Source organism: Triturus cristatus, chromosome 1_2 (assembly GCF_964204655.1).
Source record: "Triturus cristatus chromosome 1_2, aTriCri1.1, whole genome shotgun sequence".
NCBI lineage: Eukaryota > Metazoa > Chordata > Amphibia > Caudata > Salamandridae > Triturus > Triturus cristatus.
In genome coordinates, this window is record NC_140580.1 from 398,762,165 (window position 1) to 398,778,376 (window position 16,212).

The 16,212-nt window shown below is 42.7% G+C and overlaps 1 protein-coding gene across 1 annotated transcript in view; it reads left to right on the forward strand.

The window, feature by feature from the left end:
• The window catches only part of MINPP1 (multiple inositol-polyphosphate phosphatase 1), a 197,751-nt gene that overhangs the window by 34,475 nt on the left and 147,064 nt on the right, over positions 1-16,212 (forward strand). The window contains exon 2 of the mRNA XM_085605525.1: positions 13,587-13,784. Coding sequence (XP_085461651.1) covers positions 13,587-13,784 — 198 coding nt within the window. The remainder of the gene's footprint in view (positions 1-13,586; positions 13,785-16,212) is intronic.

A 16,212-nucleotide genomic window follows, 5' to 3' on the forward strand; every position in this document is an offset into this window, starting at 1 on the left:
GCCCAACGAGCAGGACACAAGGAGGGAAGGAGCATGCACATGGGCTTTCCGGGCACCATGTGCACATGCAATGCACATGTCCTGTCCTGCCACTTCAGCTAACGCCGCCGTACGCGTTCACAGCTGATGTCTTTCAAGTGCGTGCACCTATCCTGTCCCGCATCGCAAAGAAAGTCGGCGACAATAGATCTCGCTAGCGAGCAGCTTCGCTGCGTCGCTAGGCAAGACCTAACGAGTGGTTCAAATGCTTGAGACAGGAGTTGAGTGCAGCTGGGGAAGGGAGTTACTTTAAGGAAAGAGGATCGGGCATACTGCTGCGGATCCTGCAGCAGGACGGGGCCATACCCAGCTCCATTCACAAGTCAAATTCCTGTGGAGGAGAAAGGGGCGAGCAGCCTGGTGAGCACACACAAAGCCTGGAGAGACTAATCCGAGAACATGAATACAGCAAAACAGCCACTGCCCGACCAAGACATGGCCACGTCAAAATAGAAACCTCAGGGTGGGGGTTAGATATCCCAAGCATTTTTTTCCAGTTTTACATAGTGCGAACTCGAACCGAAGGTATAGGAGCACTGTACATGAGCACCAGTTACATTAGACAAGGATACATTCTTTAATTTATTTGTACTACAGAATCTTCTTTAAGTGAGTTAAAGGGATTGTGCGGAGGAGATTAACAGTAATTAGGACGATGCAGTCTCATTTACAGCCAGCTGAATTTTTGGGTAGCACTGAGGGCACCCTTGACGTTACTCTAAACCCAAAATCCACCCAAAGATCTCCTTCAAGCTACCAGGGAATGTGGGAAGAGCTACATTCAAATCACCCTTCGTAGAACGTTGGTTCCATTAGAGATAAGCATGTACATTTGAGGGTCAGTTTTTACGTAATCCTGTCCACTGTGATGAACTATTACGCTCTTTAGACAGAGCTTACACTATAAACACTATCCCGGCAGCAGAACCGGAATATGTGTGCATGGCGTTCCAGAAAATATTTTAAATAAGTCCACTCTTTTCAAAATAAGAAAGGGAAAGTGTGATTTTGCTTCTCCTTAAACCAGCACGCTTCTAAGGATAACAAGACTAGAGCAGGGGGTGAGAGAAGCATATAAAACAGTTAAAGTAACTAAAAGAAAATCGTAAATTACAGCACAACTATATAAATACCAAATTGAATGATGGGTGGGAGGCGTTGGGGGAACTGCGCAGCACAGGGAGAATAACTGAATTGCGATGGATGCCAACATGAACAGGAAACTCATTGTTGGGCGGGAGGCGGTGGAGGGATGGCATGGTGAGCCAAGTCAAAAGAAAAAGATGTATGCCAAAACTAAATGGCCAGAAGTGAACTGATCCATGTAACTGGGTCAGTCTCCAGGGCGGAAACAAAACCATCGGAAAGGCAGAACAAATGCAAAGCATTTACCAAAGCAATTTTGGAAGGCAAACCAAAGAGTGAATGAAAGTGATGGACGTGTGATGGGTGTGGTGAAAGCTCACAGAAGTAGATACAGCATGTCAAGAGACCGTGCATGCGTGCTGCGTAGACTCGACCTAAAAACACTGGCACTAAAGGGAACTAGCCTGTATGCGGATGTGAGAAAGCAAAAGGCAATCACTCAAAGTGAAGCTAACCTATGGCTTAAGTAGGTGGATCCACTGCCCCATGCTATATGCTGTAGTGGGTAGACGCACAATGTGAATGACCCAACAGCTGACCAATGGATGGATATAGGTGACTGAAAGCCCCCATATGTAAGTATATTATACATATTGAAGAAAAACCGAAAGGTCTTGGCTAATGCAATACTTAAAACATTGACAAAGCCAGTAGATCTCGCATAGGCATGATCTCTTGGCTTTGGCAGTGTTTGTGGGCCTGTTTTATAGTCTGGTGGGACAGTTTTTATTGTGGATTTCCCAGACATTACCACAAACACTGCCGGCAGAAAGAACAAATGCATGCAGTCTCCCATAACCTGCAAGACACCTACATAGCGTGTTTAATCAAGTATAAAACTGCACCGATTTACAGATTTGGACCACTTTTTTACATATCTGATTCATTAATGGGGGACACTTATTTTGGTGCCTGTGGCTTATTTTCTACCCCAGTGCGACCTCGCCTGAAGGAATCTGAGTACTAACCTGCACTTGTACGTCCTGTAATTACAGTTTTGCTTCAGATGAGTTGGTATGACTTGCCTTAATGTAACAATTTGATGTTATTCCTTGTAAGACTCATCAAGTGAAGTTTCAGTTTGCCTTATGGTCACTTAAAGACCTGCTGTCTGTGTAGTCATTTATTGTCCAATCACAATAATATGATTTTAATAAAGTGCTTGTTAAGCTGATGGTTGTCATTTTGTAGCACTCTTAACCGCAGTTGTTACTGTTGCCCAACTCAGTGTCCATTATGGTCCTTTTGAGTGTTCAAAGTGTTGTTAAATGTTTTCTGCGGTTTTCAATGCAATCTTAAATAGAAGTAAATAATAATTTTCGTTTTCAAAGCTCATTTTCCAAAATCATTCTCGCCTTATGCGTGCTGTGCGAGTTCACAGAGGTGATGAGTACCTTACCATCCCAGCACTGGCATTTCAGCATTAGCTCAGTGGCAGCTCCTCCTCTATGGCGCAGGATAATCGCCCCACTGAAAAAAAGGAAAAATAAAATGCTAACCATTGTTATTTTATTTTTCCTATATACGTCAGTGGCTTTCGGGCTGGTCGGGCTGGCAGAGTAGGGAGAGGTGATTTTTACTCCTGAAGTGCGCAGGACTGATTGGCCGGCCCTCTTGGGCCGTTCCAAGCAGTCTTGCACACTTTGCATATCCCCCACCAGGCTGCATTACACAGCCTGGTGACGAACATGCAAACCCTCCCAGTCCCAGTCTGAGCACCGATCCATGGCGCTCAGACCAATGATTGGCTATGGGGAGGCTGGGAGGACGGGTGCTTCCTACTGCTGGCCAGAAGTGCAGGAAGATGTTGGAGGGACGGAGGACGAAGCTCGGAGGCAACGGCCATTTAAGGTAAGTGTTTTTTGTTTTGCCTTTCTTTAGTACGTTATTTTTATTGTTTAGGCTTTCTTTTTTTGTCCCCACTCCCCGCCCCACAACCCTTCCTTTTATCCTTTCAAGGTTGACGGCAGCTCAGTTCGGCTATTGTAATGCTGGTTTTTACAGCTCTGGGAAAACGCCTAGAATAATTCTGTCCACAAGACTGTTCTAGCCTCCAAAACTGAAGATAATTTCAGGGTCTGACTGGCATTTCTCCAGTGGGCTTCCGACTAGAGAGCTCCTTGCAGAGTTTGGATGAGGAATATAAAAAAGTGATTGTTATGTTGTGTTATGTTAAGTACATTTATTACGCGCGCAGATACTCCAAGGAGTGTCCCGGCGTGGCCAGAGAGAAGACACAATATAACCAAGCCTTAAGAAAAGAGATGAGTTGCTGGATTGCTTGAATTAATCTCAGCCATCAGCAATCGCTGGTGTGACTTTTTGCTTCTCATGTCCCCTCAGACAGGACCCAGCCATATGCAAGTCAGCCTTTTGCCCTTATCCAATAGGAACAGTCTAGTTCAAACTGCCAGGGCAGGTCCATTCTGAACTGGAACAAGCAACTTCAGACCAGCGTATGCCTATTTGGGTCTCTTCTGAGGGGGCAGCTTGATTCCAATGACAGTTCAGGGGAAAAGGCTAAACAATAGTAGCAGGCTCATTGTAGTAGTATTTAATCTTTTTATCTATGCCCTATAAAGGAGCTAGACTTGTGTAGAGTGCTAGCAAACGAGACCTGGGATCTAGAGATGTATGCTAGGTTAAAAGCACAAATTGAGATTTGAATTTCTAGTGAGCTGTTGATTACACAGTATTTCAGACGCCATAGAACTTATCTGTTAACACTTTATGAAAATCAGCTTTTTGTTATAGTGCATTAGTTTGAAAATATTCTTGTCCCAGTATTGTTAGATGCACGAACAGAAAAAAAACGGTTCTTGTACCTAGGTGATGATGATGATTTCAAGGCCAGACTGAGCGTTCTTTTTCACTCTTGACATTTTGCCAGTGGGTTAAAGGTAAGAGAGCTTTCATAGCTGGATGGGCGGCTATGACATCATCTGAGTTGCTGCCTTCTGCAAGCAGGAGCTGATTTGAACATTTGTATTGGCTTACGACACATGTTTTGTGACTTCGATCAAGGTATACCCAGTAACTCCAGCGTGCCTAAGTTATGCATACAACCTACCGTGAAGTGCATGTGTCCTTAATTCGAGCTTACGACTATCTCAAAATACATCTACCTTTCTGAAAAGAGCTCTTCACCAGCCCCCATCACTTTCATGATCTGTTCCATCACGTACAAGCTGGTAAACCCAGCACGTCACCATATCTGGCATGTAAGAATAGGATTTCCAGTTGGACACAACACTCCGCTACTGCAAACTCCTAAAACTCAAGACATAAATCCGCAGGAAGGAGAAGTCCAGATGCCAAGCCTTTGCTCCAGGAATCTGGAGCACCCTATCCACTCGTGATTTGCAAGCTCCCTCACTCCTACTCTTCAGAAAGGACCTCCATCAACACGAAATCTAAGTGGAAACCCCCTCTGCCCCAGATGATAGACCCCCAGCTGCGAATCCCCCTTGCCGATCTTGCATCACTCCCTCTCCCACTATAATCATACCCTCAAACACCACCCTTGTAAAGCACTCTGTCGGACTGTAGCTATGTCTGCACTACATAAATGCCTATTAATACATACATGAGACCCTTTGACATCAAATGCTCCATTTATTTGTGTGGCAGAAATCGATGAATGAATTTGGGCCCAAATGTGCCAAGTTTGGTTGAAACCCATTACTCGACCGTGGACCTAAACATTCAACAACAAACATTCAAACGTGAACGTAATCTTAAATGGAGCCTACATCTCAGAAGAATGGCAGAACGCTTTTCGAGCCTTTTCTATTAAAAAGCAGTTCAACATTAGGGCTTTAGTCACATGTACAAACAGTGTTTGCATGTCCAATTTACAATGCCTTTTCGAATCCTTTCAAAAAAAGAACGGAAATTCAGAGATATTCACCTAATTCTCAGCCCTTCAAAGCACAAAAAGAGCGTAAGTGGAATTAAGATAAAAATCTGGAAATTAAATCAAATAAACACACCTTTGCACCATATCTTCCGTTGGAGGCACGGTGCAGTGGAAACACAAATTTTGTAATCTCCGCTATTTTTCAAGCCTGTCAGACAACCAAGCTTGCGAGATATTCCACAACAAAAGCAGTTGCGTTGATCAACGCCACTGTAACTAAGTGTGTACAGGTAAGTGGACTCCTGGGCACTCCCACCAAGCTGCAACCCTAGCTTCAACCCAACTTCGCGCCATTTTTTTTATTCATCGACTGTTGCTAACAGAATTTTAGCGTGGCTTCCAATCACCAGCAGTTCAGTGCCGAGGGGTCACTTTCATTCGGGCATCTCGGAAAACCTGTCCCTAAACATATTTGCTCTGCTGGTGGCAGAAACATTTTTAACAAACAGCCCAGCATCAATCTGAATTATTTTATTGACTTTTTGTGGGGGTGAGAAAGCAGACAATGGCTGCAAGGTGGCTGTGCCAAAGTTATGTACAAAGTACACATGAAGCAAACTGATTTTTCTCATTTTTTAAATATAACAAGTTTCTGAAGCCTGGAATCTAGGGAATTCTAGAAGATTCTGTTATTTTATTGACCTCTGCTGGTCGTTTTCTATGAGGACAGTGAAATAGAGGCAGTTGCTAGAAGAATAAAAAATAGAAAGCCCCTAAGCAGAAAGTAAGAAGCGGAAGCAGACAAGTCCTGGGCTAATACTCCAGAGCCCACAAAGTAAGTACACACAACAGATCTTCCGGACTTATAAAGCAGAAGGTGAATTGAATTTAGCGCAATTCTGACTAGTACTGCTGGAAGAAGCTGAATGAATGAACAGTGACTCTGTAAATATCTGCATGTCTGAGCTGCAGGGATTGTAAAGGAAGCTGTAAGTTGACGAACAAGGGAAAAACTGGAATACAGCTAGTTCTGTATTGCAAACATTTATTTGTTTGGCATGAGTAAATATAGTAGGCCATCTTATCGAAAAACTTTCTTTTGAAATTCTTCTGGAATTTTGAAGGGGTGCTTTCAAGGGCTGGGGAGAGTGCTGCATTGTTACTTTTCTAAATTTAGATTGTTAAGCAGTAATCGCTTTGAAGTGTGGAGGTCTGCCGATCTAGTGACTTCTTTCTGAGCAGTGATGGGAATTTTCTGTCTTCTAATCTATTCCTGTCAATATAAGTATAGATTCAATTGGTAACTATATTGTGTAGTACATATAATCTAGCTTGTGACCTATCCAATGACAAATAGGTTTGATTTTAGCCCCAACAACCTCCCATTGTCCCTCTCCACATTGAGATTTGTGCATTTTAGGAAGAAGCTTAGAAAGTAGAAGGACCATGTTTAGTGCATTACAGGGGATGCTATCAAAACAGCCTGAGTAGGGTTTGACCTGACTGGTATTGCAAATGATTGAGCGCGTCGCTTTGTCTCCATCCGTGAGCGGGCGTATGTTCTAAAATGATGCACATGTTCTAAAATGATAATAGGCATTCAAATAAATGTTTCCACAGCTCACAATAATTGTTAAACTTTAGAGCAACGTTAAGAAATATGACTATGACCCTTTTATTTAGTTCACCAACTTCAGACCCATTGCTAACTTCTTTGTTGCCGTTAAATATCATTGATAAGTTGCTTGTTATTTCGCATTGGGCACGTGAGGCAGATTTGGGTGCCCTTTCTCCTGTACGCTGTGGTTCTACATCTTTCTTCAAAATTCAAGTAACCCTTCTAGGAATCGAGACCTTGCTTTTACTTGACAATTCAGTAGTTTTTGCTATTGTGTTTTATCAGTGTCCAAATCTTTGAGTGTCCGTATGCGAGTTTCTTGCACACCAATCCTTTCTCAACTTGGTTCCAGCTTCATGCAGTCAGTGTACGACCTTGAGCCATCACAGATTGGGGTATGGTCATGTGTGGTTAGGGGCAAGAGATAACCGGAAATAAATCCTGGACCGAGATTACAACTTCATTTTAAAAAAAATAATAATTTGTTGTTGTTTTCAGTTGCTATATGAAGCTAACTGGAGAAAACTTGTTGAAAACTGATCGCATTGGTAATGTGAGAGTGACGGATGAAGAATGATGGATTACATCAAAACACTGCAAATACATATATTCCGATTGACACAATTTGCTGCTCCTGGCGTTACCCCTCAAATGCACGTCAATAGGAGCTGACAGTGCCTAGAGCTCTGAAAACTTTTACATTTTTCTTCCCTTGACTGTTGCAAATTACTGTCTCCTATAGTTCTGTATCCTGCTTTACCTGTGAAGTATTTAAGTGTTGAATCTCGTCTCTAGGCTCCAGTGTTTTCACAAATAAGATATATGTGGGGTTTAAGGATTTGCCACTGCTTGAAGGTTCAAGTTTTTGATCAAGAGATGAGGGTTCAAAGTATAACCCTTCCTGAATCAGCTTATCACTGCTCCTGGTTTCTCATGGCATGCTTGTTCTGATTAGGAAGTCAGTAGTTGGCAACTCATTCCTATGAGACTTTCAATTGTATCAGAAGCTGAACTTTTCTCTTTCCAGAAATTGTCTGCCTCGGTGTAGTCTTGTTCCTTTAATGTTGCTTACTGCTTAGCACTGGGGCATCATTTTGTACTGGTCGCTAGATCCATAGTTTGCATGACTGGCTAACTGACAGGTCGTGCACAAGTTTCTACAGTGTGCGTCCGTCATGGTATTTATTTAGAAGGTACACTTCAAAAGTGATACAATTGCAGGAGAACATATTCCTAAACCCACCTTTTGCAACTTGGAAATTGTTTTCCAGCCCCATGTAATCACCACTTCTTGGCTTTTTCTGGTCACTGGTGATTTTTAGGTCTCTGCTCTAGACGGCGCGCATACGATGTCTTGAACCACAACATGCTGTATTTACTGTAGTGGGCTTCAGCCCGCCCATAGGCTTGCCATTTGCTGGCTCCGATGTCGTTATGTTATTTTGTCACCCCGTTGTCCATGACATGCATGGGTCATGTTTCTTCCTGTGTTTTCTTGTCCACAAGAGCAGCGACCAAGTACACTATCCCTAGGATCAATTAAACAACTTCTTTTTGCTTCGTTTACGAGCCCACCTCAGGAGCACTGGTGTTCTCATTAGTGCCAAGCTGTTTATTTTTCTCCATATCCCGTGCGTATACCGTACCGTTCTTGCTTTTGTTGCTCTGCTTTCCCTTCAAGCTGCTTCCTCAGTGCGGCTGCCTCCACCTCCCGTAGCCTCTCCAGGCTCGGCTGGTGCCTTTGTTCATCCCCTCCCCTTCCCTACTTATTCCTGTGTCCAGCTTCTTCTCTGGTCTCCTCCCCTTGTCCTCCCCGGCTGCCACTGCTTGCTCTCCTGCCCGGTTGCCGCAGCTTGCTCTCCTCTCCCTGCCCTCGCAGGCATGACTTACTGCAGCTCGCTCCCTCTCCTCTGGCTGTGGCTACCTCCTCCTCCCCCTACTTGTCGGGCTCTTTCCTCCCGTGCCTGCAGCGCGTGCGGCACTTCCACTCAACTCAGTCCCCCCGTGTGGGCCGGTGCTCCAGTTCTCTCTCTCTCTGCAGGGTGGAGCTGGCCCATCTCTCCAGACTTGGGATGCTCCCAGTGTCCGCACACACCCTTCCAGGATACGCTCCAGCATGGGATACAGGCATGGTGCAGCAGAAGCTGCCGATGGCCTGGTCTTTGGAACCGTAGGGAGGCGCAAGGACCCGCAGTGAGTGACAGCTCTGTACCTACCACCTGTTTCCCCCACCATAGTGTCTTCACTTTGAAGTGTACTTTATACGAACAGGAACTCCCCCACAGCCCTGTTTTGTGATTTCAGAGTTGTGATGTCATAGTGTTATATTCACTTGTGCAGCGCTGGTTCGTGGAAGTCTTCACAGAGATGTTTTTCTCCAATCACTTTGAGAGGAGGCGGGCCTACCCGGAATTTGGATTCCGTTTCCGCAGTGCGGCTGCCTCCACCTCCCTCCCATTCTACAGAATTAGTTGGGCATCAAGGTATTGTCGTCCCTCCCTCTTATTCTACATCTTTTTGCTTTCTTCTTCACATTTAGAACATGACTCCATTTTACGATTGGTGACTTCCAAACCCCAACAGATCTAGCTCTGTTTTGGATTCCAGGACTCACTATAGTATCAGTGAAATGGGCACCAGTGCCACTGGTCGTCAGTAAAAGACAGGTATATTTGGGATGAAGTGAGCTGTCACACTCTTAGTCCCTATGCCACTGCACCAGCCACCCTAATGATAGGGTGCCCCATGAACCATGGAACAGCATTTATATCCTTTTCTGAATTCCAGTCATTATAATGACCTAACATATCTACATCACAGCAACGCGGACAATGCGTTAATTTTCTTTCTAGCGTATTTCTTGGTAGAGGAGGGTGTACAATCGGAATTTTAAGTCATAGTGAACGGGTTTCCTCAAAAGTTGCTGCTTTTTGATTTCTATTTAAACAATGGGGATAATTTACAATTTGCGATTGAAGCCTCAATCCTAACAATCTTTTCAATTAACTTCAATTAACATTGCTTACTTTTCTAGATTGGCAACCACACTCGTATACATTACTAAGCATTATACTTTATGTCACCAGCTGGACCATTACATGATGTGGGGTTGCCAGCTGGGGTACACAAGCAGCACACTGGACTGTAGCTGAGTAGAATATTTCAGATGCAAACCAGTTTGTTTTCAGCATTTTTCCGGTTACAGTGCTTGGAGATGTATCGGAGCATTAAAGCTCTCCACAAGGTCTCGGCAAACCGAGAGCTGTGGGCATTGGCAATGTAAATGCATTAGTGTACAGCTCTGGGCTGTTTTTATTGATATACACAAATGCATTAACATTGCCAACGCCTATAGCTCTGGGATTACCGGGACCTATTTGCTTTGCCATGCTTGTTGTTCTTTTTATCGTTAGCCACAAAAGCCGTCCTTCAGGATATCATGCACATTTTTGCCAAGCTACCTAGATGCAAATCGTGGCACCCTCTTTATCAAAAGAGCTTTTGCTGATCTTTTGCAGTTCTCTTACCATGCGCATTGTGTCTAATGTTAGAAATACGGATACCATCAAATCTCTTTCGAAAAACCTTAATTAAACCCATCAGATCTAGATAATTTGCAGCCTATTGCGCTACATCTGTATCTTCACAGATTTATGGAAAAGCTAGTTTTCCTTCAACTCCATAGTTTTGTTGAAATTACCTGCTTATTTTATTCCTAACAGGCTTGTAGACACACTGTACTGTGGAGGTTTCCATGCTGGATGATCTAGGCAGATAGGCCAAAGAAAGGAGTGTCGGGTTCTTGATCCTTTTAGACCACTTGGCTGCTATTTATCAAACCATTCTCATAACCAGTCTGTCAGAATCCTGCATAAAAGGAGCTGCCTCAAAATGGCGCCACTCTTTATATGATTCTTTCCAGGCAAGAGCCTTATCACCAGTTTGCTCCAGAGGTCTCAAGTGCATCATTCCACAGGGGTCAGTTCTTTCCCCCTTATTATTCAACTTTTGTATGCATCCATAGCTTTCCTCTTCCATTACACGGGAACTAGAACTTATGTCTTCACAGACAGTACTAGATGATTTTTAGGTTAGTTCATTGACCAAAAATGCAAATGATTTTCTCCTTGGTGGGAGGTTTATCATTACCACTATGGGGGATGTCAGCAGACTTTAGGAAGCTTACTTTTTCTGTGATTGAGCTACTTGCAACCACTGAAGATTCTGTTTTTTTTAAATATAAAGAACTGTCTTGACCACGTACTATGGGTTCTTCTACACCAATGTCTTCTTTCGCAGTCCGGGCATGCATATGCCTCTGTAGCATTGAATACCCAAGTTGATCCAGTTCATTACTTTTTCAATGAAATACCTTACAATATATTTTGCCTTTTATTGATCAACATCGCATAATCATGTCTGTGGGCAGAGGTCAGATCTTATGACTTAAGATACGGCTTCCTTGTCAATCGGAAGCCCTTAGGGACTCCTTCTTGGTTATCTTTAATATAAATCCAGAATATACGGCACACTGTCTTTTTACAAATAGCCAGTTGTATGTGCACAAAGGTATCTCGAGTTACGTTTGACGTCCGTGAGTCGTTGCGACTGAACATCAGTCAGATGTTGACTCCAGCCCGTCCTTTCCAATTGAAAGTTTGGGATTAGCCTGAAGTGCTGTTTAGCACAACTGAACAATGAAAACCTTCTGGTGTTTCGTTGACCTCTTGAGATGAGCAATCGTTTCCTTCACTGGTTTAACATTAGAATGGCTGTACCCCGTTTCTCGCTCAAATCTAAGATGGGGGTAGTTGGATGAGTCACTACGGGTTGGACATATTGGATGATACCTAGCAACCCCTGACAGAGGTAAATATGGACCGCAACATAGCCCAGAGAAGCGATAATTGATTATTTTTTAACCTGAACATGGATACCGTGTCTCTGATGGTATACTGCTGGGAGATGTACTGGGCCATTTAATTGTTCTCTTGACTTTACGTGGAATCATTGAAGCCGCTGTAACAATACTTTCGTGCACGCCCCTTATGCGACTGTTGTTATAGTTATGATGATAGTATGCTTGCCATACATATAAAAATATATATTTAACGACAGAATATATCTAAGATGTGGGTGGTGTGTGTTGCATTGAATTCTGTGTTGTGTTACTGCCGCGCTACACGCGTTAGACTCAGTCACTCCTATCCAATGTCTTCAAGTGGCAAAAGACTGTCCCAAGGTGCTAAATGGCCTTTAAGAACAGATCCTATCCCTGAAGAACAAAGTGCGACCAGCAGATCTTGTCTGTGTTGTAAATGCCACCATGTTGTAGTCCTGGCACATGTTAACTTGAAAGTCCTTCCGGCTGTCCATCTTGCCTGTTGGGCAGTAAGAGCTTTTGACAGTACGGAGGCAGACTATTCACCTACCAAGTGGCTAAGATCTATAATTATCTCCTTCCTGACATCTCGCGATATCTCTCTCATACCATACAGCTTAAAAATCCACCAGTTGACTGTCGTAGGTTAAAAGAATCTCCGTCGACTTGCATTGCTCTATGTAGGTGTTGTCTCTCACTCTCAGGGACCACTGTTTCCTGAAAGGTGTGTTAGAAATATAAATTGGAGCCACTGAAAGATCGAAGACACTTTTAGATTTTACTCAACAGGTTTAATAGTTCCAGAGTTTGTTCTATTACTCATCAAAGTAAAGCGACTGGGGCTCCTATTTGCTAAAGTAATGGAACCTAACTTATGAATTTCAGAAGGATAAAAGATTGAGTTGCACCTGGAATGTGGTGATCTGTAGACCATATCTGATGTCAGAGGGGGAATGCTTACCTCTCTTATGTGTGTGTGTATATGTGTGTGTATATATATATATATATATATATATATATATATATATATATATACAGACATTTGAGGTGAGCAGATCTAGAGTGTCGCTGGTGTTGAGAGTGCTCCATACAGGAGCTGCTTTCCACCTAAACTTTAGAACTACCCAGAGTTCTCTGCTTCTTTTTTGCATAATTTATTCGTCACTCTATGCCTGAAAGGGTATTTCTTTGACTTATACTGGGTGCTCCCTTGTGTCTGGACAAAGTTATACCTCTCTGAAGAGCTCTAATTAGAGCGAAACACTGTGTCAGGGGTTGCTTTTACTCATTTCAGGTTGGCTTGATTGGTATTTTACCAACTCCAAGCTGTAATACTGTGCCTGGAGTGGTAATTGGCTTTTGTCATTTTACAGCTCGGCAAGGACAGCACTGTGCTAGTCCTATGCTTAAAGACTTTGCTGTACAAATGGCAAAAGACTTTGTCCTTTTCTATCTCGGCGTGGATGGCACTGTGCTAATCCTATGCTTAAAGATTTCGATAGAAAAACAGACATTTGAGGTGAGCAGATCTAGAGTGTCGCTGGTGTTGAGTGCTCCATACAGGAGCTGCTTTCCACCTAAACTTGAGAACTACCCAGAGTTCTCTGCTTCTTTTTTGTATATATATATATATATATATATATATATATATATATATATATATATATATATAAGAAATTTATGTCCAAATCATATGTCTCTTTTTTGGGATATCCAAGGAATGCGTTGCGATTCTATGTATTTTTTTTAATTTGTGTTTATTATTTTTCTAGCATGTTTACCAACATGCTATAGAGAAATAATATGCCACACTCCAAAAATTGAGTTCTAATAAAATAGAAACTGCAGATTATGGCAAAAATAATAGCATGGAGAATTGATGATATAAAGGAAATCGGGGTTTTCAAAAACTATTGCCCTTGTATTGTGAATAGTTATAAAATATAGCAGTGCATACCCTGATCACTGTATGTTTATGTTTACTGATGTGTACGGGGTGAACTGATGGAATAGCTAACATCCATGGTTTGTGACATCCACAGATGCCCCGGGCTCCGAACCTGTAATTAATGATTACTTGATGCGGTTCTTCGACCACTGTGAGAAGTTTGTCACCTATATAGAGGAGAATGACACAGCAATGCACCAGGTTGACGCCTTCAAGGAGGGACCAGAGATGAAGAGAGTGCTGGAGAAAATGGCAGCTCTCTTAGATGTACCTTTGAAGGATGTGAATGCAGGTAATGTTAATATTTTTGCATTATCTGTAAGACTAAACAGGTATTTGTATTGAAAGAATCTTAAGTGTGGGATGCAGGTTTTTTTGGGATTCCTGAAACAGAAGGCTGAATCCCAAAACAAATATTGATCAAAATTGGGGATGTGCAAAGTTGTACAGGCTTCTAAAGTTTGCATTTTTATTACAGATTTACGTAGATACCCTATGTGAGTTGTGCATGAAGGAAATGAAAATGTTAGAGAATTAAGAGATGCACTGGCAATTTGAGCAAGGACAAGATGTCCATGGGCAACAATACCTAGACCAGGGCGTCCTGGAAGATTATCTTGCGACCTTTTTGAGTTCACCTATCAGCTTCCTCTGGGTCACAATGCGTGTCTTCTGTGTTTACACCGCTGACCAGTCTATGGTCTTCATCATGCCTGTACATACAAACATGGATCAAGCAGCTGCAGCTAAGGAGGAGCCCCAAAACTGTCAAATAAGTCTCTGAAAAGCCAGTTCCAGCCAACTCCATTCTCGGCTTAATTATTGTCAGCACTTCTATCTAAATTCCGGCTTTTAGTTGCAATTCGACCCAAGGTGAATTAGTCTTTCACACGCTGCTTGTGCATTGACCATATCCCATTATATTGAAGCAGCACTTAATTTGTAAAAGAATAAATCCCAAGGACCAAAGAATTTCTCAGAAGCCCACGTCATGCCTGACTGTTGGGTTTGCCGAACACCAAGGCTGTCTAGCCTTGATTCCACCTCATTCATCCATCATTGCACTCTCCTCGCCACAATATCTCACTCTTTTTTCCAGCCATGCTTTTTTCCTTTAGAACTGTTTTCTTCCTTTCTGTTCTTCCTTCTTTCCCTTTTTGTTAGCTTTCTTTCTCTTGTTCTAGATCAAAGTCTGTTGATGAAAAATAAGTCCTGGTCCCCCCAAAAAAGAGTGCTGTTGGACCTAGCTTTCAAGCACCTGCTTACATTAAGCACTGTAGTGAAATCAAGATAAAATTGGTCTCCCATGCAGCTTAACTTTATAAACTGTAGATATGTACACCTAATGCACAAATGAATATATAGTTGGGAATAAATTAGTCTTAAGCTATATTCAGACTATGCCGATGATGTAAGCATTACATAAAGAAAAATTAGGGTTCCCCTCATGAAACAATACATAGGAATGATAAAGTTTAATCCTTGTGTACCCGTGAGCACCCGTGTGATGAGTAAGGTGTCTTTAGGCACCCATTCCATAGAAAACTGCTAAATGGCATCTTTACCATTGTCGGAATACCTGTGGTATCAACTAGGCCTGGGCGGTAAATTCCGTTCCGCTCGCGGAATTTGCGGAATTTCGGTAATTTCGCGTTCCGCGGAGAACGCGAAATTGCTCAAAATTCTGCTTTCCGCGACTTTGCGAAATTTTTTCTTGTTCGCGTTCTCAAAATGCGTGTTCGCGAGATATTTCTCCCCGAGCACGCAAACAGCAACTGTGAACAGGAAAAAAGCATCGCGAACATGCAATTCCGCGTGTTCGCGGAATTTCTGCATGTTCGCGGAGATTTTTTACCGTTTCGCGGAGATTTGCGTAGCGCGATTACGCAAATTCCGCCCACCCCTAGTATCAACGCCCTTATGAGTTCACATGCACTGCGAGTGATTCACAAAATGCACGGTCCATGTGACGGTGACTGGTGGAAAGGATCCCAGGCACACAGTAAAGCAAATATGCATTGTTATCAATCATTTTATTCCAATGAATACCAATTTGCTAAAAAAGGTTAATTGAGGAGATCAGACCCATGCGTTCATTTGATCCTCAAGGCTGTGGGGTATGATGCATGTTGCCCTGGGTAAGACGTATTTGGATAATTTGTAATATTCTGATTTGTACTGGCTTGGAACAGGGCCAGTTCAGGATCAAGGGAACATCACTTTTTGCTACTTTTTGGTAGTTTGCATACATTCTGTGGCAGCGCCTTTAAGGGTGTTTGCCTCATTTGCTTTGCCTTGCCCTTTGCCACTATCGGGGTAGTGTCAATTTGTATATGCATATAACTTGATTTGGTGGTATGTCCTCTTTCTCTTGCCACCTAGTTCTCACTTTTATTTTGTTCATGACTTGTGTAGAATTTTGAACATATGTGTCAATTGTGTTCTTTCTGAGCGTGCAGAAGAGGTCTGTGTTGATTAGAGTAACAAATATATCCTTATCTGTTCTATGAAGGTACTGGAGCAGGTTAAGCGACTGACCTACGGATAATCATATCAAGGGGCCAATGTGTTCCTGTTGCGGGCAGTAGTGTTGCAGACACCATTCCTTAATGGTTGAAATATTAAACTATTGCTTTATGAAGCAGAGTTTCTTATGACAATTTTGGATATATTCGTCATTGTGGATAGTCTTGTGAAGTGTTATCCTTAATCCTAGATAA